The 22,850-nt window shown below is 32.0% G+C and overlaps 2 protein-coding genes across 2 annotated transcripts; both read left to right on the top strand.

Moving 5' to 3' along the window:
- The first annotated feature begins 984 nt into the window (after positions 1-984).
- LOC148627984 (2'-5'-oligoadenylate synthase 1A-like) lies at positions 985-5,970 on the top strand. The gene is made up of 6 exons (XM_088582693.1): positions 985-1,067; positions 1,360-1,565; positions 2,333-2,603; positions 3,268-3,437; positions 4,201-4,385; positions 5,150-5,970. The coding sequence occupies exons 1-6, from the start codon at positions 1,022-1,024 to the stop codon at positions 5,280-5,282; spliced, it is 1,011 nt and encodes a 336-aa protein (XP_088438819.1). The 5' UTR covers positions 985-1,021; the 3' UTR covers positions 5,283-5,970.
- A 6,838-nt stretch (positions 5,971-12,808) lies between these two features.
- Positions 12,809-22,848, top strand: LOC148627983 (uncharacterized). Its single transcript, XM_088582721.1, has 6 exons — positions 12,809-12,828; positions 14,950-15,032; positions 15,783-15,974; positions 18,754-18,917; positions 20,464-20,568; positions 21,343-22,848. The coding sequence occupies exons 2-6, from the start codon at positions 14,987-14,989 to the stop codon at positions 21,391-21,393; spliced, it is 558 nt and encodes a 185-aa protein (XP_088438847.1). The 5' UTR covers positions 12,809-12,828; positions 14,950-14,986; the 3' UTR covers positions 21,394-22,848.
- The last annotated feature ends 2 nt before the right edge of the window (positions 22,849-22,850 follow it).

Below are 22,850 nucleotides of genomic sequence, written 5' to 3'. Positions count from 1 at the left end.
CATATATAGTAGATTCAAGGAGAGTTGTTTTTAGTACATAACAAATGTGATTGAACAGTTTCACTGTTTATTTTGAGACATGATGAATCACACCCTGCCTGATTTTTAGATAGACCCATACTTAAAATTTGTAATACAGCTGTAATTTGATTTACTTATTGCAACAATAACTTGACAAGATTTTGGCAATACAAATATTGGTCCATGTATGTGTCATTTAAGACCAAGAAAAAATAAATTATTAAGAATACATTGGATTACAAAAATATGGAAGGTAGGTTTGTAAAATTATTTTTTATAGACACTCTTGGGACAATTTCTTTAATTTGATAGTTCTCAAGTAAAAAAAAATGTTCGTTTTGCAGTATTTCCAATAAAATGTGCCAGGGTAGGTAGGGTAACATTAAACGTACATGTTTTTTCTCTTATTTTGGCCTAATGACATTGACTTATTTTATTTTAATTTGACTATTTGGTCTGTAAATGTTGGTACTTTTTGATATTTCGATTTGTTCATTTTGTGATTCTTTTTTTATATCAAATCCTAATATTACCTAAAAGCAGAAATTTTGCAAGTTACATGTAATGTTTGTGATTTTAGTTTTAAATCTACAATTATTTTCAGCGACTACTGGTAACACATGTACACTTCCTTATTATTTCCTTACTATTATTATATCATTGTGATGGAAAAAAAATCATGATTACACGTAAAAATATTTTCGATTGTAAAAAGGAGGTTAATTTTTTTTATACTGCAGTTTTATTGTTGAATAATTAATTTATTATAGAAAAAAATAAAACAATATGAATATGTTTATATTTCTATATTATATTTATCAATTATTGTCAGACTTTCTGTTTTAGACTCTTTGACCATTTTTTTTTAACTTGAGGTAACATTCACTAATCTTGCTGAAAAAATCACTTATACAGATTTATGTGTTTTCAAAAACCTGATCACGGTCTTTCTTGATTTATCAGTGGCAGTACCCCAGACATTAGCAGTGTAACTGGATCAATGACCCTGCTTTCATTGGGAGCGAACAATTCTAGCTCATGCTCAGGTAAATTGTTAGAAGAAGCCCTCTTGTATTTCTTAAATGATTTCGGCAATTTTCCCTCATCTGTATTTTATCAAATTTTTTTAGTTGGGACTACATTGCAATCATATTTTCGTCGACCTGTTACACTTTTCTATTTACTTTGATGAATGCATTTGCAAAAACACATATTTCTTCTACATATTTGATAATTTTGATGAAGAAAAAAAAAACAAGAACGCACAACGTTAATAATACATGTATAATACTTTTACATTTTTCCACAAAATTATTATCACATGTTCTCCATTTTCAGATCCTGTGAAGGAAGTTTCAAATGTCTCAAATGGTTCGTTGACAATCTTTGAAGGGAGACAACCTAAGGAGTCACTGGAGAGTTTTATCGATCGTGTTGTGAATCCAGACTCTAAGTATACTTCTCAGACCAAAGCTGCCATTCACACCGTCTCAGAATTGATGAAATCAAAAAGTGTGGAACACAAGATTGGAACAACTATAAAGGTGAGCAAATAATAATGCCGATCATTCCGGATTTAAAATAAAACATGACAATGTAACAGGCAAATACTTTCACATGATTTTCATATGAAGTCGAATTAAATTTCGTGAAAAACTTCACACGAAATTCGTGCGAGTTGGGCCTCCACATTTAATTTACATCCAGTTTTTACACTCAAATCATGTGAAGTGTATTGCATATGAAAATCACATAAAATTTATGTGAATCTCGGTTCATATAATTTCTGGAGGAAATAGGTCCCTCTGGTGTGGATTTTTAACTGCACAAACACATTGATTACTTCTTGTATACAGTAAATCTTTTCATCAACAGTCTTTAAACTTACTTAAGGAATGTTATATATTTTTTTTCAGTCTATGAAGAAATAACCTCAAATTCGTGATGCACACAAAATAACTAACATAGCAGATTATTTTTAAGTGTGCACCACGGGCATGTAATTTAATTTTAGTATCAAAATTCAACAATTAAACCATTATAAAAGGTTGATGATGTCACATTCATATACAATATTAGGTCTATGAGATAATGGACAAATTTATTAATCTAATCGGAAAGCGTGTTCCTTCTGAAATTAAATTATACCAAAATAATTGTCCAATGTTAATGAAATCTTAATGATGAAAATCTTCGTAGGTGAATGAGGTAATCCAAAAGAATATGTACTAGTATTTAATTTGAAGACTATCATTCACATAAACTATCATACAAAATACGTTCTAACAAATATAATTTTCTTCATTCAAAGGGTGGATCTTTAGGAAAGGGAACTGCTGTAAAAGGAAGATCTGATGCAGACTTACTGTTTGTTTACGTTGGTATAAAAACAGTTGAAGATTTGAAGACCAAGCTTCCGGATCTTCTTCGAGAGTTGCAATCTGCTCTGGCTAAATCAGATTATAAAATTACTTCAGTGAAAAGAACGAAGTTTACAATACAGTTTGAAATCGTCATTGATGGCATTATCAATGAAGTTGATCTTCTACCCATTGTTAAGCTTCCCATTGATCTAAATAATCGTGAGTTTTATCACTACAAGCGTTTTGATCTATTCGTACGTCATATTGTATTTTTATTTAAAAATTTTGCCAGCTTCTGTCATTTTTGTTAAATCAATCATATGGAAAAAAATTCTGACCCGCGCATACAACTTCAATGACCCCTTCCCTGCCAAAAATTCAAATGGTCCGTGCTAGAGCATTTTGTACTTACTTTGAACACAATCAGAGACTTTAATTTTAGACCAGAAAATGGCTTCTACCCACTATTGAAATTTGGCAACATTCTGGATTAAGGAATAATTTAATAGCTTTGTCGTCTGTTTAAGTAATCATAAGGTGAAGTATACAATCATACAACTGATCTGATAAACCAGTATGTGACAGCATTGCAACGTTGTTGTTGTCATATTTTAATATTGCAGTTGTTGGTCTATTTAATGAAAAAGGCATAACTGCTACTATGAAATATTTGCATTGTCAAAACTTAAATATGTTCTGAATATTTTTTGCAAGTTAAACAATACAGTGCTGTTTTTCTTTTGATACCATACATGTTATGTTTTGAAACCGTCTGAAAAGAATAATAGGATACCTGATAACAAAGGAGATATTTTATGTAAGTCCAATTTCTGCTTCACATATGCCACCCTTTAAGGTTTTATTTTGTTTTTAAACATTTCAGCTTCAAAAGCATCACTTGAGCCTATTTACAAGCAAATGAAAGATAATGAAGATATCAGAGATTATTACTGTAAATGTTTGGCCCCACTTCAAGTTAGTTTTGTTAGCCAGAGAACAGAGAAGGTGAAACGTTCAATTAGACTATTGAAGTACTGGATTAAAACTCGAAATGTAAGTTGATTAAATAGACTATTTTTGCTTATAATACTGAGTGAAAGTATGTAGATATCCAATCTGTTTGTCTGATTGTTTATTTTGTTTCAGTCTCTGTAAGAATCAGGCAGTGGATGAAACACAATTTTGAAAGTTTAATTTGACTATATGCACCACCAAAATCAAGAAAAAAGACTTGGTAAATTGTGTTATAATTTCATTGAAATGCACTGAATCTGAACATTTCAAGGGCAGATAACTCTTGTCAAAAACTTCATTTTTCTAACATTCTATTGGAGGTTTTTTTAACAAATCCAGTGATCCAGAGATCAAATAATGGTCTTTTAAAATGAAGATAGCAACCGTGAGTGAAATTATATTATCAGATCAGTGGGTTTTTGACATGCTTGTTTCTGATATTTCCCATTTTACCTGATTTTTAAAAAGACTTACACCTAATTTGTTTCCTGTAATCTATGATAAAAGATCTGAGTTTAAAACACAGATGGAATCTTCATGCTAAAAGTATTGAGTTTATGTTATTGTATATAGGCGCATTGTGATATTTCAACATCCTAGTGAACAATTAAATGCCTGATTGATTAGAATTGCTTTTGCTAATAAAACCTGGAAGAAAATCCTGCAATAAAAGCATTAACTGTATTGTCAGATTCTTAGAGAAGAATGAACAGTTCTAAAACCAGTACTTTTGTCGTAAATATCACATTAGAAATACTCAAGAAAGGTGTTCCACTGTATATTATTTTCTATTTCGTTCCAGCATGTTTTGAAATCTTATGCAGCTGAGTTGTTGGTCATAAAGGCATATGAAGAACTTGGTTCCCCAGAACCTGGTAAAATGAAAACTGCTGACTTGATGGCAAAGGTGTTCCACAAACTCTCTGACCTTAAGTCACTTGCAGTGTCCTGGGACACCTACTACTTTCCAGCCACCTACAGAGTACCGTATGTTGACTTATTATATAGTCGTAGATTGTAAAGTTCTTGAAGGATAACCTTGACAGCTCTTGGGTTAAAAAAACTATAATTAACCAAGGGTGAACCCGGGTTTCCGGGTGTTGAAACCTCCCCTTTTACTGGAAACTATGGTAAAAATTAGCATATGACAGCTTGGAAGCCCCATTTATAGGTTTTGTATTTTCATCTCCCTTTTTCTTGAGCTGCCATATTTAGACCAATTTAATTACTTCATTTTTTTAAATATACAATTACATATTGACAGAGTTCTACAATTAAAAAAAATAAACACTAGTTTGCCCACAATTAAAGTCTGCATCCGAATTCCATAAAAAAATATATGATTTTGTAAAGTAAAACATAATATATTACTTTATCATTACAAAATTTCATATGCTCGGGTAACGAGAAAAGATCAAAGAACACTAATTAATAATTACATTTTTTATATACCAAGGTATTGATTAAAATACTATGTTTCTTTCTTTAGATATTTTGTATGCTTGACGAGTTGTTTATATTTTCTAGAGATTTGTAGACTTTATTGTACTAAAACACCTCATGCTAAATTACTGATAAGTTCTGAATCATTTGTAGCTAAAATGTATTTATACAGCACATTATAACTTTTTACTGATCAGCACCATATATTTGAGACCCAAACATACTCTTATACGGCACATATAAATTTTTCCAGATCAACTCCATATTTTAGACCCAAAATTGTTTAAGCACATTATATCTTTTTCCAGATCAACACCATATATTTTAGACCCAGCGTTCCCATATCACAATCTGACGAAGCAAAAATCAGGTGGATTAGATGACCAGTATGTCCACTTGGAAAGAGATGCGAAGAAAGTTTTACCAAGCATTAAGTTGTAGAGTATTTGATAACAGCAACATCTTTACCAATAATTACGTATTAGTGATTATAACTATGTAGTTGCATTTAAGTATCAGTCTTTATAAAATCAGGCAGGAGGTGATTTGTACATGTCAAAAACCCACCGAGTTCACTTTTTTTTTTAATTTGTATTCAGAAATAGTTACAGACCATATTATTAGCTTTAGTTTGTCATTTCGAGATGAAAAAAATGATAACCTAGATGACCTGAAATCTCTGTATTTCAAAAATACAGAAAGGACTATTGCTATGCTGAAATTTATCATATGCAGACAAAAAAAAAGCAAACATCATTTGTTCGGTGGGTTTTTGAGCTCCATTAATCACATATATATACCATAGACAGTGTCAGAATTTTATATAGTTATATAGACTGGTATTTAAATTATTTCTCTATACTTCAGAACTTATAAAAATATAAATTGAATTTGTTATCAATACTTATAGAAAAATGAACTGTTAATATGTTATTTATGGCGTTTAGATCATATCAATATATTATTGTGATTTTGCTTAATGTTCATCCAAATGTTATTCTGGAATCACCGTCCCCTTGCAGTTCCATTTGAACTTTATATTTTATATTCTGTCTTGTTTTGTTTTGTTTTCGACAAAAATTATTTATTCACGTACATCATTTTGTTGAGAAATAAATGTTGCAATTGATATATGTTTGATTTATGATTATATTATATTACACGGAATTTTGGATCAGCCCTCCAGCCAAAAGCCCCACATAAGATATAATTTCATTAATTTTGAAAAAAAAATTAAAATGTTTTTATTATTGAAATACACAACAACAACAAAAAAGGGAAAGAAAATACAAAATGATATGAATCGTTCGGGTGGGTTGGTCCAGGGGCTTTTGTCTAGAAGCTTTTGTCTTGGAGGAGGGTCTTATGTCCTAGATCCAATGGAATTGATAACATTGGGCTTTTTAACTTTGAAAGCTGTATTTTATTATTGTTTTTAAATGTAATAGTAATTGTGGTTGGTGTACTTCACACATATACACTGTATATTAGTGGACTGCAAGTCTAATGAACTGACTTTTCTTCCGAATGTACTTTTTATTCTGTACAAGGTTTGGTTATTATAAGCATCTAATGCACCAAAATTTAGAAGGTTCAATTCATGCTGTTTTTAAGTAATCTATAAATTCATTTAATTGTATCCGCTTTGAGACAAAGGTGAAAAATGGAGAGTTTAGGGATATTAATGAGAGGGGAAAATGTCCTTGCAGGACGTATGTGTTATGAGAGGCCCGTATGTTGTTAATGACTAATACCTAGTAATTCCAATCATAAAGTTGAAACTGAAAAAGCTGTCAACCCATGGTAAGATGAACCGGAAATTTGGTGTTGGCCAACTAGATGACCTGAATGTCCAGAGGCATGTAAAAAAGTATTGGGATTCAAAAGACAAGTACACAAAGAATAGATAGCACATTAAAGAGTAATCGAGGGAACCAATATTCTAGTGGAAATCAAAAGGATGTTATACAGGGACTAAGACTTGACATGGGAAAAAAGACTACAAAGAACATAAAATAACCAAAATAATACGAACAAAGTAACAAAAATAAATGAACAACTCGGATTCCACCAAAAATATGGGAGCATGGAGCAGGTGCCCCGGTAGGGTAAGTGTCCTCTGCTTTTTCTAGAGAAAGTTATGAAAGTTCATATTGGGTGTTCAGGAAAGGATGAGGGTGCATAAACCGAACATTTGCTATTCGAGTCAATTTTTAGTAGTGTCATTAGTAACAAAAAGGTGACTGATCAATTACGTAGATTTTGGAAAAAACCTTAACGTATATGAACAGTCCATGGGAAATTCTTAGAAACTACGGGTACCTAATACAATTGCCAACTCATCAAGATGTTACGCAACAATTTATTTTGTAAAATAACTTTTATGCGGAAACTAGATTCTCTATAATAAACTCAGTGAAAGGCAAGGATGTGTCTATTTGTTATTGCCTTCGTTTAGGTAATGAGAACAACCCTTTCAAAATATAACACCGGACTGAGATGGACAATATTTACAAACAGGATGATATGTACTATGCTGACGATTTAGCACTGCTCTTCAACACTCAAGACCATATGCAAGAGATAATCAGAAAGTTAAAAAGGTATGCTAGTATGATTGGACTTAAAGTCGATGTCAAAAAGACTTATTGTGTCCTGTTAGAAAGAAAACAGTTTGGAATCGTAGTTCCGTCTAATTTCTTGGAAGATAGGTGGAGCTGAATATGACAATAAGGTTAGAAATGGGCAAGAGGAGTATTCATTATACTAGGCGAACTTCTGGAAAACAACAGCCTTTTCTAAGACACTCAAACTGAAACTTTATGATAGCCTTGTACTTTCTATTCTTCTGTAAGGGTCTGTTTGTTAGGGAATGCATGAAACATTTTTTTCTTCCATGACAATAGTAGGATACTAGAAATTCTGACTATATAAAATTTCAAATGTAGACTGAAAGAGCAATCAAGGGAACCAAGGTTATAGCGGCAATCAAAAGAATGTAATCCAGGGAAAAAGACCAGACATGGAAAACCGATAACGAAGAACATAAAGTAACTAAAGTCATACAAACAAAGTAACAAAAGAAAATGAGCAACTCCACTAAAAACTGAAAATACACCAAAGACGTTGAGATTTGTTTGATGCAGAAGAGATCATGTTCATCGCAGACCGCCTGAAGACATGATCAAATTGAACCTCGAATAGACAGCAGAGGGAAAAAGGGGAAAAGAGGACGACCTTAAAACATTGCGGCGGACTACTAAGAGAGAAAAAATGGAAAGAAGTTACTCCATGGAATACAATAAAAAGAAAAAAGCACAGGAGGCTTTCCTTGCCATATGTGTATATGCATAGCAAGAACTAAGTAAATAAGTAAGTGATGATGTCAAATGACAGTATTATATTAAGTTTATGATGGATTCAAAAATGGAAGAGGAAAGTACTTATGATGAAATAGGAAGGGAATAGGGGATTGAATATATGACGCAAAGAGCTCAACGACAAAAGAAATGTTTCATTTGCATTAATCAACTAAAGTTGATAGGATAAAGATATTTATATTTATATATAAGGAATAAAATAATGATCAAATATTATACTAAAAGTTTTTATAAGGGAACTTTTAAATTAAATCTACTTTCGTTTTCTTATGCTGACGAGTATTAGCGATTAGGGAGTACGCGTAAGGTGCAAACTGCAGGTATGTCAATATTTTACTATATTTAAATTCATTAATAGTCATAAGTCATACAGACAATGCTATAAATGCAATTCATTATTTGTTTATGAGTTTATATGCAATCTTATATAAAATGATGACAATTGCTTAATGAAAAACGAGAATTGCATTAACGATATTTTTGCATGAAAATATGCAATTCAGGCTCAACTACAAGCATAAATAAAACATTTAAAATTTTAATCATTAAGTTGTTCAAATATGTAATATAAACAAATGTATATCGGGTTTCCAATTATACTCTAAAAATAAGAAATATGACGGTATTGTCTAATCAGTCATATTTCATTGATTGAATAGGTCAATGAATGGACAAAATTGATGGAAAACATCTATATATGTAAACAAACGTACCTAACTAGAGTATAAGATGGCATATGCATTGCCTGTGTCGGGCACAAAAGTGACTAAGCAAATTGACAATCATGTTAATCCCGATGCTGGATTTCTTGCTTTATGTGGAGAGTGTACTAAATATATTGTCGATTTCATGCATGAAGTTACACCATACAGTGCTGCTTCAACTATTCATGTACGCTTACTGAATAAGGAACAGAAACAGACTGAATAATCTTATCAAAATCCTCTGTTACGCTTTCTATCGTAAGACGTAAATTAAATTAAATAAAACAAGTTTTGGTCATTTCAGTGGCTTGTTGACCCAAAATTTGAAATTGTGGAAAATCTTATCTTATGTTTGATGAAAATTTTATTAACTTCACAACGAAAATGTAGCATTCTTTTAAGTACATTAATGATTTTTGTTATAAGTAATCTATTGAAAAAAATACAATTCAAAATTACCACATGACTTCAATATATAATAATCTTCCCAATCCATTGGGATAGATTAATGTCACCTTCTGACGTCATGTATATGTCTCCTGTGGTTATACATTAAGACTAAACCTAGCAGCGTAGCATATCTTAACAGATCATGTTAAAAAGTAGGTTGCTGCAGAAAAACGAAAATCCATGGATGATAAAAGAATTAAATGTCTTATACCATAATTTATTAAATTGTATTTCTTAGTTTTGTTCATTTTCACAGTTTTGTTAATCCTCGTATAAGAAAGATTTATTTTGTTTGTCCCTTAACTTTGCAATAGTAATAGTATTTTAATGCACTAAGAAAGCCTTAAAATTCTCTTTGAATATATTTTCCTATATAGATTTCATAAGTGTAAGAAAACTGTTCAAACATGGAATTTTTTAAAAGGTAGATGAAGTGAGAAATACAAACCAAACCAGAAACAACAAATGTAAATACAGGTTCACCATGAAGCTGAACGAATACATGTAACTTAAACGTTAATAGCAATAACGAAATGAGACTACTAGTATTATACAAGTAATGTATCGATCGATCGAAAAATTCAATAGATTGCTTACGGTCCAGCTAAAGTCAATATCTAGGACATTCCTTAGTGAAATGTTTTCATTCATAGTTTTAATAATACAATGCATCTTTATATGTATATAACACACAAACACAAGTCAAACTTAGGAACACATGTTTTAAAACTTCTATATAACATTAACAACAAAAATGCAAACAATATATTTTAGAGGTCTGCATTCTACATACGGTATATGATTAAAATTATGTTTTTGGAGACCATAATGACAGATAAGAGTAAAGAAAATATAACTTCCAGCATGATGATCCTGAAATTTTAAGAAAATATGCTTAAAAGATAGTAGCAGATACACACCTCTGACCTGGTTAAACACCAAGTAGACAATCACTCAAGATATGTTTTTTATACTTTAATATGTAAATGTACATATACTGATGTTAAAGTAAAATGACTATCTGGTATTTAGGAGAAAATTGTAGCTGCATTTTAAGATAGTTTACAATTAAAAACAATTTAAAAAGAACATGCCCGAGTTTACCTCAGGGTGAAAGTTTAAGGTCATCAACACTGGAAAGCTATACTCTTTAAATTATCTAAAAGGCTTCATACATTTATATATGTCGAAAGATAAAAGAATTACCATATTTATAGCGGGGGCACAATTTGTTACATTAGAAACAACCACACCAAATTTTTCCTAAAGGTCAAAATTTAAGGTCAATTGTCACCAATCTTGATATTCAACACATCATCTTGATATTATATCTACCCTCATGCCAAATATCAAAAGTCTATCTTGAAAGAAAAACAATTTAAAAAGAAAAGCGTTGACATGATTTAAAAGAGGCAGATGGACGTACAGACCGATTGAGTGTTGTAGGGCATCTACCACACATTTTCTACTTTGATATATACTATTTATGATTTTTGTAGGTTTATATTATTATGTTTTGCCTTCTCCATTAGTTTTCTTTTCCCATAAAGCTTAAAAAACCGAAAGAGAAACAAGCACAACCACAGGAGATAAAAACTACCGACTTCTCATTTTCACGCATCCACCAAATTTTGGCTATTTCAAAGTGTCCTTTTATTGTCAAATCTGAAATACCCATCATGAACTGATGTCTAGTTTCTATAGTACTATATAAGGGGGCATCGTGTTGGGTATAAGCAAGTCAGCTTATTAAGAGTGTTACTTTTGGAAATACAGGGCCTTGAAATATGGTGACATTGGTTTAGATTATTGCTATTATAGGCTTAATACTTGATTTTGGATCAGCTTTTGCATAGATATGAAGTTACTATTTTTCAAGACAATTTCCTAAAAACAAAATGGTGGCCATATCTCCGCAATCTTTAATTTTTCGAAAAAAAATATTTTGCAATTATAAGTTTCTCATGGGGTCCTACCAGATGCACTAAGTTTATATATAATTTGCTAATATCACCTTCGGACTGTTTTGCATGGTTTTCTCCTGGACAGCCTCTTAAGAAAATATTTAAGAATTAAGCAAAATGTGTATAAGGTGTGGCACATTAAGAAAAATAAACACGTGGATTTTATGGCATTATCCAAATCTCTACACTTCATAACCTCCAGAAACAACCATCAAAATGTTTGTAAAGTTTGCCTTTTTAATAAATGGACAGGTCAAATTTAAATGCACTATGGAAAAATGGAAGGAAAATTGTCCAGCACTTTTTCCCTATATAAGGAGTCAAAAATATCTATGTCCTAGATGTTTTAGGGTAAAGTTAAATAGCTTTTCAGTTTTTTTCTAGATATATTAAATGTATTTGAGGCATAAAAGACCAAATTGAGAATGATATGCCACCAATTGCCCGATTCTTACACAGAATGGTACTTAAAATGGTTTAGATTTACTAAGTCTTTGATGTTTATGTGAGGAACTATACTAAGTTTATTACAACAGGACACTATTTTTGCACTGTTCAAGTACCTATATTCGTACGTAGCAATTACATTACTACTTTATTTTTTATCCACGATATATTAATCGGATTGGATAGCAGCTAGGCCTATATGAATACCATTTCCATACAAGACAAATACAACATGTATAGACAATCATGCAAAATAATATTTGAAAGTATATATATGTATTAGGAAGGACAACTCTATTTCATTTTTAGTGATTAACTAGTAAAACCAATATTACATTTTCTTGAATATATTCTTGTGAACTATTTGCTGTATTTATACAGCAGTTAAGCTGAAAATTTTTTTCCGACAAAAGTTGACTGTTTAATCATAAAATAAAAAAATGCCCCTCAAATTGGTTGCATTTTAGTGCATTTTCAATAATGGAGAGATAATAAGACATCATTTTATTGAAAACTGAAGTAGCATTGACACTCTATGACTGACTTTCATACGTTAAATGAAAGAAATAGCAAAGCATTTTTACATTTGCTTTTAATTACATAATTTAGTCTGTATTTGTTAACCTTGTATTCTTAAAGTCCTAACAAAACTTATTTAACTTTTATTTGCACAAAATTAACTAATTTGTTTCAAACAAAAGAGGATGTTCCAAACCTTTTTTTCTTTGGAACTCACTTTAAAAAAACCACCAAGGCAAAATAAAGTGGTTTACATTTAGAAATAAAAAAATAAACACGTATTTAGCCCATGTAGCATTTATTTTTATGTATTTATTTATTAATATTTATTTTAAAGCCTTATATAAATACAAAATGAAAGTGTATTGTTCGGAACACAACATCTCGTTATTATATATCTCGGTAGAGAGCTGTTCAGACTCATATAGATAGATAGAAAATTCTCACTAAATTATTTCTGTATTCCAAAAGTTCTACAGGAAGGAATTCCACGATCTAAAATAGCACAATTAGAAAACTCAAGGTCTGTACGATTTCTTTCTTACATTCACCTTTCTGTGTCCCGGTAAGGTTTGTTTTATTTTGAAAAGTAGGTGATACATAGATCTATATGTGTGCGAAAATATCATTATCATTCCTCTAGCATATTGTAAACGCGACTTACAGCACACTGTACACAACTTGCTGTTGCGGGTATGTAGTCTCTTAAAATCACAATAATGCGTACTTATAGTGATAGCATTCTGTCGGCGTCGTCGTCGTTATCGCCATCGTCTTCCATATACATAGTTGGTGTCCGAGGACAATAACTTAAAAGCGAGCACCGCCAAGCGGTGTGAGCTCACGGTTATAAAATTTAGTATCTAAATTTCCCTTAGGGTTCCCCAATATACTAACGAAAAAAGTCATGTCCCGGAAGTAACAAAAAGTAACTGTCCTTACGGAGAAAATTCTTCGCTTCCTCAAACCAAACAAATGAAAATACATAGCTTAAGATTTGGTTTCAATAAAAATAAATTCATCTTTTCTGATAGTTGTCGAGTTTTCTATTTTTTACTAATTAAAAGAAATGAATATTATGTTTTAAAGAGTTCGGGAAACACGTGGATGTACGTACGTGTATCTTCGCGGTTCCGCAATCACTGTTGTCAAGAACCTAACCCGCCTTGGAAAAAAATATAACTTCGATTATATTATCCTAATCGACGCATATCTGTACATATTGATCTGACGGGCCAAAACTGAAAAGGATGTCGCTAGAGATGCCCTTAAGGGATAAAATATGTAAAGTATTGCGAAGTGCTATAAAGTTATCGACCATTTTGAGAGCGAGGGAAAAGGGATATGGGATTAGAATTTTGGGGAAAAAAATTTCTCAAGGTATTCATTTATTGAACACTCCATTAATTAACAAGGCAGATTTTCAAATAAAAATATTGCATTTGCGAAGCAAACATTTTCATCCGGGTCGACCCCCTCCTTTTGTCCTTTATTATTTTTACGAGTCTCACACAGACGGTACGTGTATGGTAAAGCTCACGGTGCTCGCTGATTTAGGCAAAGCCAACCCCATACTAAGTGTCAGCTGTATGGAATTCCATGAAATTATACCACTAAGTGCCATGCAACAGTGAATAAGTGCAAAAAGCCGAAAGGGACAATAAAAAAGCATTTTCCTAGTGTCCGGATGATAACTTGATAAGTATATGGATTTTTTTTTAATTAATGACCACCATAGGAAGACATTTTTAAATAAACACAACCTATGAGTTGCACGATATGTAGGTCAAGTATTAACCACATTTTTACCATGGCTGTGCTCTAAAGAACTTTGAAGGACATATCATTTTAGAATTTGGAGGTTGTAATATGAACGGTTTATATGTAGGAACAAGAGGCCAACATACTCGATCGACGAAAATTAAAAGGGATCCGATTGCGTTCTCGAAAAAAAGTAGAAATGTATGAATTATAATTCACTAGCTCTTTACTTAAACAGTGCTCGACTTAGAAATGATAGTTTAGCGGCATTTTATAAAAGAATAACAACTAAATTTTCTTGGGTAGGTAGGGTAAAACTAAACAATCATGTCTTTCCCTGGCCTAATGGTATTGGCTTATTTTATTTTATTTTGACTGTTAGTTGGTCAGTGTTGGCACTTTATGATATTTCATTATATTATTTTTTTATTGTCATTTCTTTTCGATATTTAATCCTAATATGTGTCCAAAAGCAGAAATTTTATATGTTAGTATTTGTCATGTTCGTTTTTATACTACAATTAGTTCAACTGGTACAGTTCCTTATTATTACCGCTATTACTATTATTTCTATCACAATGAATGTGAAAACTCATGATTACAGACAAAACAATTTGTAACAAAGGCGATTATTATTTTTATACTGCAGTTGTATTGTCGAAAACTGATTTGATATGGAACTAAATAAAACAATATTGATGCATTTATATATCTATTTCATTTATCAATTATTTATCTTAGAATTATTTAAGAAGGCAGGCTTTTTTGTCTTAGACTCTTGAACCATTTTTTTTTTAAATTGAAGTAACATTCTCTCATCTGAAAAAAATCACGAATACTAATTCATGCGTTTTCCCAAACACAGTCTTTCTTGATATTGCAGTGGCAGTACTGCAGACATTTGCATTGTAACTGAGTCAATGGCCCAAATTTCAGTGGGAGCGAGAAATTCTAGTTCAAGCTCAGGTAAGTTGTTAGAGGAAGACCTCTTGTATTTTCTTCAATTATTTTGTTAATTTTTACTCACCTGAATTTTATATATTTTTTTTAATTTTATTTTATTATTATTTTTTTTTTTATTTATTTTTTTATTTATTTTTTATATTTTTTTGGTTTGGACTACATTGCAATATTCTGTTCGTCGGCCTGTTACACAAAATATTTGATATATTGGTTTTGCAAGATGACTTGTAGTATGTCTATCTTGCTAGGTTTGACAGAAATTATTGGGTGGTGGTATTCTTTCCACGACCTACCACCTTTTTGAGGACAGGAGAAAAGCAAAAGCGGTATAAATGTATATTTTTTTATTTGTTATATTTGTTATGTAACAACCAGGAGCCGCCCATAATAGCCATATAATTAGATAAATGTTCCTTGCTTTTTAGAATCACATTCATACCTCACTCGACGACTGGTTCGTCCATCTACCGTCAAGCTGTCGGTCCGTCCGAATTTGTGCCGGGCTATTTATTTCTGATGTTCATTCTGTACCATATGTGTACATTCTCCTAAGTCTGGGTTTGAAGTACACTCTAAATCCCGTTTGGAAGAGTGAAAGTGGACTCCGAACCTTGATGGATGCATTTGCAGAAAACACATAGTCGTACTAAATATTTGATAATTTTGATGAAGAAAAAAAAGAAAGTACAACGTTAATAATATACCACTTCTACAATTGCCTACAAAATTATTATCACTGTTCTCCATTTTCAGATCCTGTGAAGGATGTTTCAAATGGTACATTGACGATCATTGAAGGGAGACAACCTGAGGAGTCACTTGAGAGTTTTATCGATCGAGTTGTGAATCAAGACTCTAAGCACACTTCTCAGACCAATGATGTCATCCACACTGTCTCTGATGAAATCAGAAAGTGTGAATCACAAGATTTGAACAACTATAAAGGTGAGCAATCATCTCGTGATTCAAAATCAACCAAAATAAGGGCAAGAGTAACAGACAAAATATTTTCACGTGATTTTCACATGAATTTCATCTGACTAACTTGAATTTAGCAATTAAGTTTTGTGATAAATTCACGTGAAATTTGTTTGAGTTGGGCCTCCACATTGAATTTTGTTGTTTTCACACCAAATTCATGTGAAGTGTATTGCACATGAAAGTCACATAAAATTTATGTGAATCTCGATTCATTTGATTTCTGGTGTGAAATTTGTCCTTATGTGTATCTTTAACTTAACAGATTGATTACTTCCTTGTATAGAGGTTACTGTATTTTTTCGGTCTATGAAGAAATAACCTCAATAAATTGGTGCACAATAAATAACATACATAGCATGTTATTTTCAGGTGTGCATCATGGGCATTGGGGTTATTTTAAATAGAACAAGAAAAATATACATGTCATTCCTTATAATTTAATTTTAGTGTCATAATTCAACGAGTGAACCTTTGGAAAGGGTTGATGACGTCACAGTCATATACACAATTTGGTGTATGAACTAATGGACAAAACTTTTTACCAAAATAACTTCAGTGTAAATGAAATATTTATTAGGAAAATTTTCGTAGGAGAACGAGGTAAATCCGAAAGAATATATACTAGTATTTAATTTGTAGACTATTAGTACGTGGGCTTAGATGACCCACCGTGACCCACCTCCTGTGATTTTCATGTTATGTCACTTTACACTTCTCACTGAGGAATCTTTTTGTCGCCAAAAAATAAACTGAAGCATTTTTGTATAATTTGTATACCTCATTGAGGCAATAACCATTTTTTTAATTGTTTTTTATTCTACGAACTTTTTCTTTCTACAAAACAAAGTAAACTGACATATGTAGTATCATCATGTAGCCCACTGTCTAAATTTTTCAATGGTACCAAGAAAGTTGTAGTAACACTTTGGGTTTTGTGGTAAAATGAAAAAAAATACCCTACCCCGCCGAAAAATCGCTTAAATTGACATATTTTTCAACGTCAACACCCCTTAGGCTAGAGTATTTATGCTTAAAAACAGTGGCTTTTTTGGTATTTTCTGTTTAGTGTGATCACAATTTATACTTCTGGAGTTCGTTTGATGAATTTTGGCGATGGTCGTGGTCAGAATTTATCCACAAAAAAAAACCCCGAAAAATGGGATTTTCGATCTTTCGGTCAAAAGTCACATAAATTCGACTCCACAAGTTATTGCTCGTCTAAAACGTCTAAAATTTGGTATCATTCAATAGATAATTTGATTTTCTACATATCTGAATCACTAAATACTATTTTTCAAGAAAGGATTTTCAAAAAATATTACCCTTACCCCTAGAAAACTGGTTTAATAATCAAACAGAATTCTCGTCAACAGTATACTGACACCGTAAAACTCATATTTTAGGCATTCATAATTAAGATAATGATGCTCCTAACATATCTGATCAATTCAGACGCTTAGATTTTCCTTTTAGGCTGCCAAATACTATAAAATCGGAAAAATGGGAATTGTCAGAATTTCAGAATTTTCAGAAGCTTCAATGTGACAATGTTTTCTATTAAAAAGGGAATATCCGGAATTTCATATTTTCTCCAATTCCACCTATAATTGGCAATTTCTTTCAAATACCGTTCTTCAAACAATCCTTTGTACATTCAAATACAATTATGTAGTGCCTTAGGTTTTTAAGTAATAAATATTTGAACTTTTCCAAGTCCTAGTAGGGTAATTTTTTTTTCATTTTACCGCAAAATCCTAAGTGTTACTACAACTTTCTTGGTATCATTGTAAAGCTTAGAAATTTGGCTACACGATGATACATAAATTTGTTTAGTTTGTTTACAATGCTATCCCAGATGCACAGTGGACCCGCATGCAGCACCCCCTTCACCATCAGAATATCCAATGGTCCGTGCTAAAGCATCTTGTACTTACTCTTAAAGATGAAAACAATCGGAGACGCACAATGTAAACCAGAAAATGGCTTCTATTCACAAATGATTGAAAACAAGCAATATTCCGAATTAAGGAATAGCTTTGTTGTTTGTTTCATAACTCATTAGATAAGCATAGTGATACCATCATACAATGGACCTGCCGGCACAAATTAGTATGTTACTGCATTAGAACATTGTTATTGATCTTTTTTTGAATGAAAAACAAATCCATGAAAAATTTGCATTGTGTAAACATAGATATTCTCAATAATCGAAATTTTAAAGAAAACAATGCTGTTTTCTTTTGATACTATACAAAAGAGTAATCAAGGGAACCAAGGTTATAGCGGTAATCAAAAGAATGTAATCCAGGGACAAAGACCAGACATGGAAAACAGACATTCACAACAAAGAACATAAAGTAACTAAAATCATACATACAAAGTAAGAAAAGTAAATGAGCAACTCGGACTCCACTAAAAACTGGGAGCATGGACCAGGTGCACCGGTAGGGTAAGCGTCCTCTGCTTTTCTAGAAACACCCGCCGAGTTGCTCATAAAAAGTCAAGTCCGGGGTAGACAAACGAGGAAAGGAAAACTTTGACCCGTTGAATACATCAGTTTTCATGGTGCTGATGGATACACCATAACGATCCACGAGTTCATGATGACGACCATAAAACTTCTGTAGTGATGACTTCAATCTTGTAGCAACATAACCCTGTTCCAGAAGCCTATTTGTTAGAGTTCTAGCTACAAAATCATGTTATTGAAACGGGTTTAAAATTATTTTTGATAACATTTCAGTTTCGAAAGCATCACTTGAACCTATTTACAAGCAAATGAAAGAAGATGAAGATATCAGATATTATTACTGTAAATGTTTGGCCCCACTTCAAGCTAGTTTTGTTAGCGGAAGAACAGAGAAGGTGAAACGTTCAATTAGGCAGTACTGGATTAAAACTCGATATGTAAGTCGATTAAATTGAATATTGTTGCTTATAATACTGGGCGAAAGTATGTAGATGTCCAATATGTATGTCTAATTGTTCTTCATGTTTCGGTCTCTTGAAACATGGTTTGAGAAAAAACATGATTTTGAAAGTTTAATTTGACTATTTCCACCATCAAAATCAAGAAAAAAAGGCTTGGTAAATTGTTAAATTTGAGTTATAATTTCATTGAAATGCTCTGAAAATAAACATTTCAAGAGCAGATAACCCTTGCCAAAAAACCTCATTTTTCTATCATTCTTTTAAAAATTTTCTGTTTCTAGAAAATCAGAGTACGCTTACCCTATCGGTGCACCTGGTCCATGCTCCCAGTTTTTAGTGGGGTCCGAGTTGCTCATTTACTTTTGTTACTTAGTATGTATGATTTTAGTTACTTTATGTTCTTGGTTGTGCGTGTCTGTTTTCCAAGTCTGGTCTTTGTCCCTGGATTATATTCTTTTGATTACCGCTATAACCTTGGTTCCCTTGATTACTCTAAACAAATCCAGTTTTCCAAAGATCAAATAATGGTCTTTCCAAAGGCAGAAAGCATCCTAGAATGATATTGTACTGTCATATCGGTGGGTTTTGACATGCATGATTCTGATTCTCCCCATTTTTCCTGATTATTACAAAGACTCATAATTAATTTTATTCCTTTAATCTCTGATCACAGATCAGAGCATTCAAAGGGTGGATCTTTAGGAAAGGGAACCGCTGTAAAAGGAAGATCTGATGCAGACTTACTGTTTGTTTACGTTGATATAAAATCAGTTGAAGATTTGAAGACCAAGCTTCCAGATCTTCTTCGAGTGTTGCAATCCGCTCTGGATAATTCAGATGCAAAGAGTTTTGTGTTTTTGTTATTTCATATAGGTGCAATGTAAGGTTTTCTTTCATGTTAAAGCATTGTGTTGATTTGATATTTCAACATCCTAGTGAACATTTAAGTAGCACTCCACATACGAATCGTGCGAAAGGTGATTCGTGGTTGGAAAGCCTACATGTTTAAATTTTGTATTTTTTGTTTAAAATGTAATAGTAACTAGAAAGTAATATGTGGTTTTTCATATAACCCTTGTTCATAGGAGACAAAAGTCATATAGAATGTACTGTATAATTCAAAATTAAGATAGATAACTCTGTAATTGACTGTTAAATACAATAGAAACTATTGGATTTTCCTTGTAGATTATCTCCTTAGAGCAGACAGATTGGAATAAATGATTATACATTTCATCATATAAAACATCTTAATAACAAAAATATGTAGCCTTTTTTTAAGGTGTATCACATTTTACAGAATTTGCATGATTCTTACAAAGACTACTACTTAAATGTATGATTGATCAGACTTACATTTGATTCTAAAACCTAGACTATCCTGCAATAAAAGTATTATCTGTTCTATAAAACCCTTGGAGAAGAATAACAGTTCTAAAACTAATACTTTGGTCGTAAATATCACATTAGAAATACTCAAAGAAAGGTGTTCCATTGTTTATTATTTTTTATTTCGTTTTAGCATGTTTTGAAATCATATGCAGCTGAGTTGTTGGTCATAAAGGCATATGAAGAACTTGGTTTTCCAGTACCTGTTGAAATGAAAACTGTTGACTTGATGGCAAAGGTTTTTCTACAAACTCTCTGACCTTAAATCACTTGCAGTGTCCTGGGACACTTACTACTCTCTAGCCGCATATAAAATACCGTATCTTTATTTTTTTATATAGTCGTAGATTGTACAGTTGTTGCCGGATAACTTTAAAGCTCTTGGGTTTTGAATAGAAACTATAATAAACCAGTGTTGGACCCAGGGGTTTTCGGGTGTTGAAACCTCCCATTTATTGGATTTTTTTTTATTTCATGTAAAAATAAATAGATGACACATGGAACCCCCTTTTATAGGATTTTGAATTGGATCTCCCTTTTTCTTCCAGCGGCCATATTTAGATCAATTTAATTACGTCATGTTTCTTAAATTTACAATTACATATTGACACAGGAAAGCTCCTAATGAACATTAGTTTGCAAACGTTTAAAGTCTGCTTTCCGAACGTAACAAGTTCATAATATATAATTTTATCATAACAAAATAAATTTCATGTGCCCGGGTAACTGAAAAGATAAAAGAACACTGATTGATTATTACATTTTTTATATACCAGTGTGATGGTTAAAATATTACGTTCCATTTTTTAGATATTTTATATGCTTGACGAAATCTGTTTATTTTTAGAGATTTGTAGAAGTTAATGCAATAAAACACCTCATGCTAAATTATTGATACGTTCCAAATCATTTGTTGCTTGAAATGATCTTTTACGGCACATAAGTTCTTTTCATGTCAACACCATATTTTTAGACCCAAAATTGTATAAACAGGTTATATTTTTTTTTCCAGATCGACACCATATATTTTAGATCCAGCGTTCCCGTATCACAATCTAACTGAGCAAAAGTTAGATGAATTAGATGAGCAGTATTTCCAGTTGGAAAGAGATGCGAAACATACCTATCAAAGATAAAATTGCTACATACTACCTACTAGCGAGAAAAGCTAGGATGTAAAGATCATTTAAAGAAGTTCTGAACAGATAAGATCCTAGCAAGCTTATCAATATTCCTGAACCACTTCTAGACTAAGTGGACTCAGAGCCACCTTTAAGCAAAAAATCTATATCCATTAATTTGGGGAAAATGTTGAAACTTTTAAGACACTCAAGCATTCCACACTGGGAAAATGCGATAATTTTAGGGTAACATCATATATGTACGACTCCCAAACTCGGGATAAATTGTAAAAAACTAGGTGTGAATCTTACTTTCCATCTCAAGATTGCCTTAGTTTAGGTAGAGAACAACCCTTTCAAAATATAACACCGGGCTGGGATGGACTTTATGTACACACTGGATGATATGCACTATGTTAGAGGTAACCATTAAAGTAATAAAAGTATGCTATTATGATTGGACTTATAGCCGATGCCAAAAAGACTCTTACTTTGTCCTTTTAGACGGAAAACAGCTTGATATCGTAGTTTCGTTTAATTACATGGAAGATAGGTGGAGCTGGAAATGACGTTAAGGTCAGAAATAGGCAACAGTAGCATTCATCATACTAGACAACACCTGGAAAACAACAGCCTTTTCTAAGACACCAAAACTAAAACTCTACGATAACTGTGTTCTTTCCATGCTTCTGTGAGGCTCTGTTTGTTAGGAAATGATAGGAAACATTTTTTATCTTCCATGACAACTGTCATAGTAGGATACTAAAAATTCTTGTTAGATTAAATTTCAAATGTAGACTAGTTCAGAAAAATACACCTAAAACATGGAGATTAAATTGATGCAGAGATCATGTTCATCACAGACCACCTTAAGACATAAAAATTGGACTTTGAGTGGACATCAGATGGAAGACGGGAAAAAGAGGAGGACTTTAAAACATTGCTGCGAAGTTTTAAGAGAGAAATAATGAAAAGAAGTTACTTCTAAGATAACGTTAAAAATAAAAGAGTACAGGAAGCTTGTCCTTGTCCTATGTGTATATGCATAGCAAGAACTAAGTAAAAAATAAATTAATGAGGTAAAAATGACAGTTTTATATTAAGTTGATGTTGAATTTGAAAACTAATGAAAAAAAATGAAAGTGTTTATGGTGACATTGGGAGGTAATAGGGAATAAAATATATGATGCAGAGAGTACAACGACAAAAGAAATGTCTCATTTGCAGTAATCAACTGAAGTAGATCGGATAAAGTCATTTTTTCCGGAAAATGTCGACAATCTATCTTTCTTTGACCAAAAAATAAAACAATGATCAAATATTATTCCAATAGTATTGGATCTCGGTATTTTTTTTCTCCAAAGATTAATTAAAAATCTTTATAAGGGGGGCTTTTAAA

This window comes from Perna viridis, chromosome 1 (genome assembly GCF_037379345.1).
Source record: "Perna viridis isolate PV_CMFRI_1.1 ecotype Kerala chromosome 1, ASM3737934v1, whole genome shotgun sequence".
NCBI classification, from domain to species: domain Eukaryota; kingdom Metazoa; phylum Mollusca; class Bivalvia; order Mytilida; family Mytilidae; genus Perna; species Perna viridis.
Note: the sequence above shows the minus strand (reverse complement) of the source record. Positions and strands in the feature narration are given on the sequence as shown.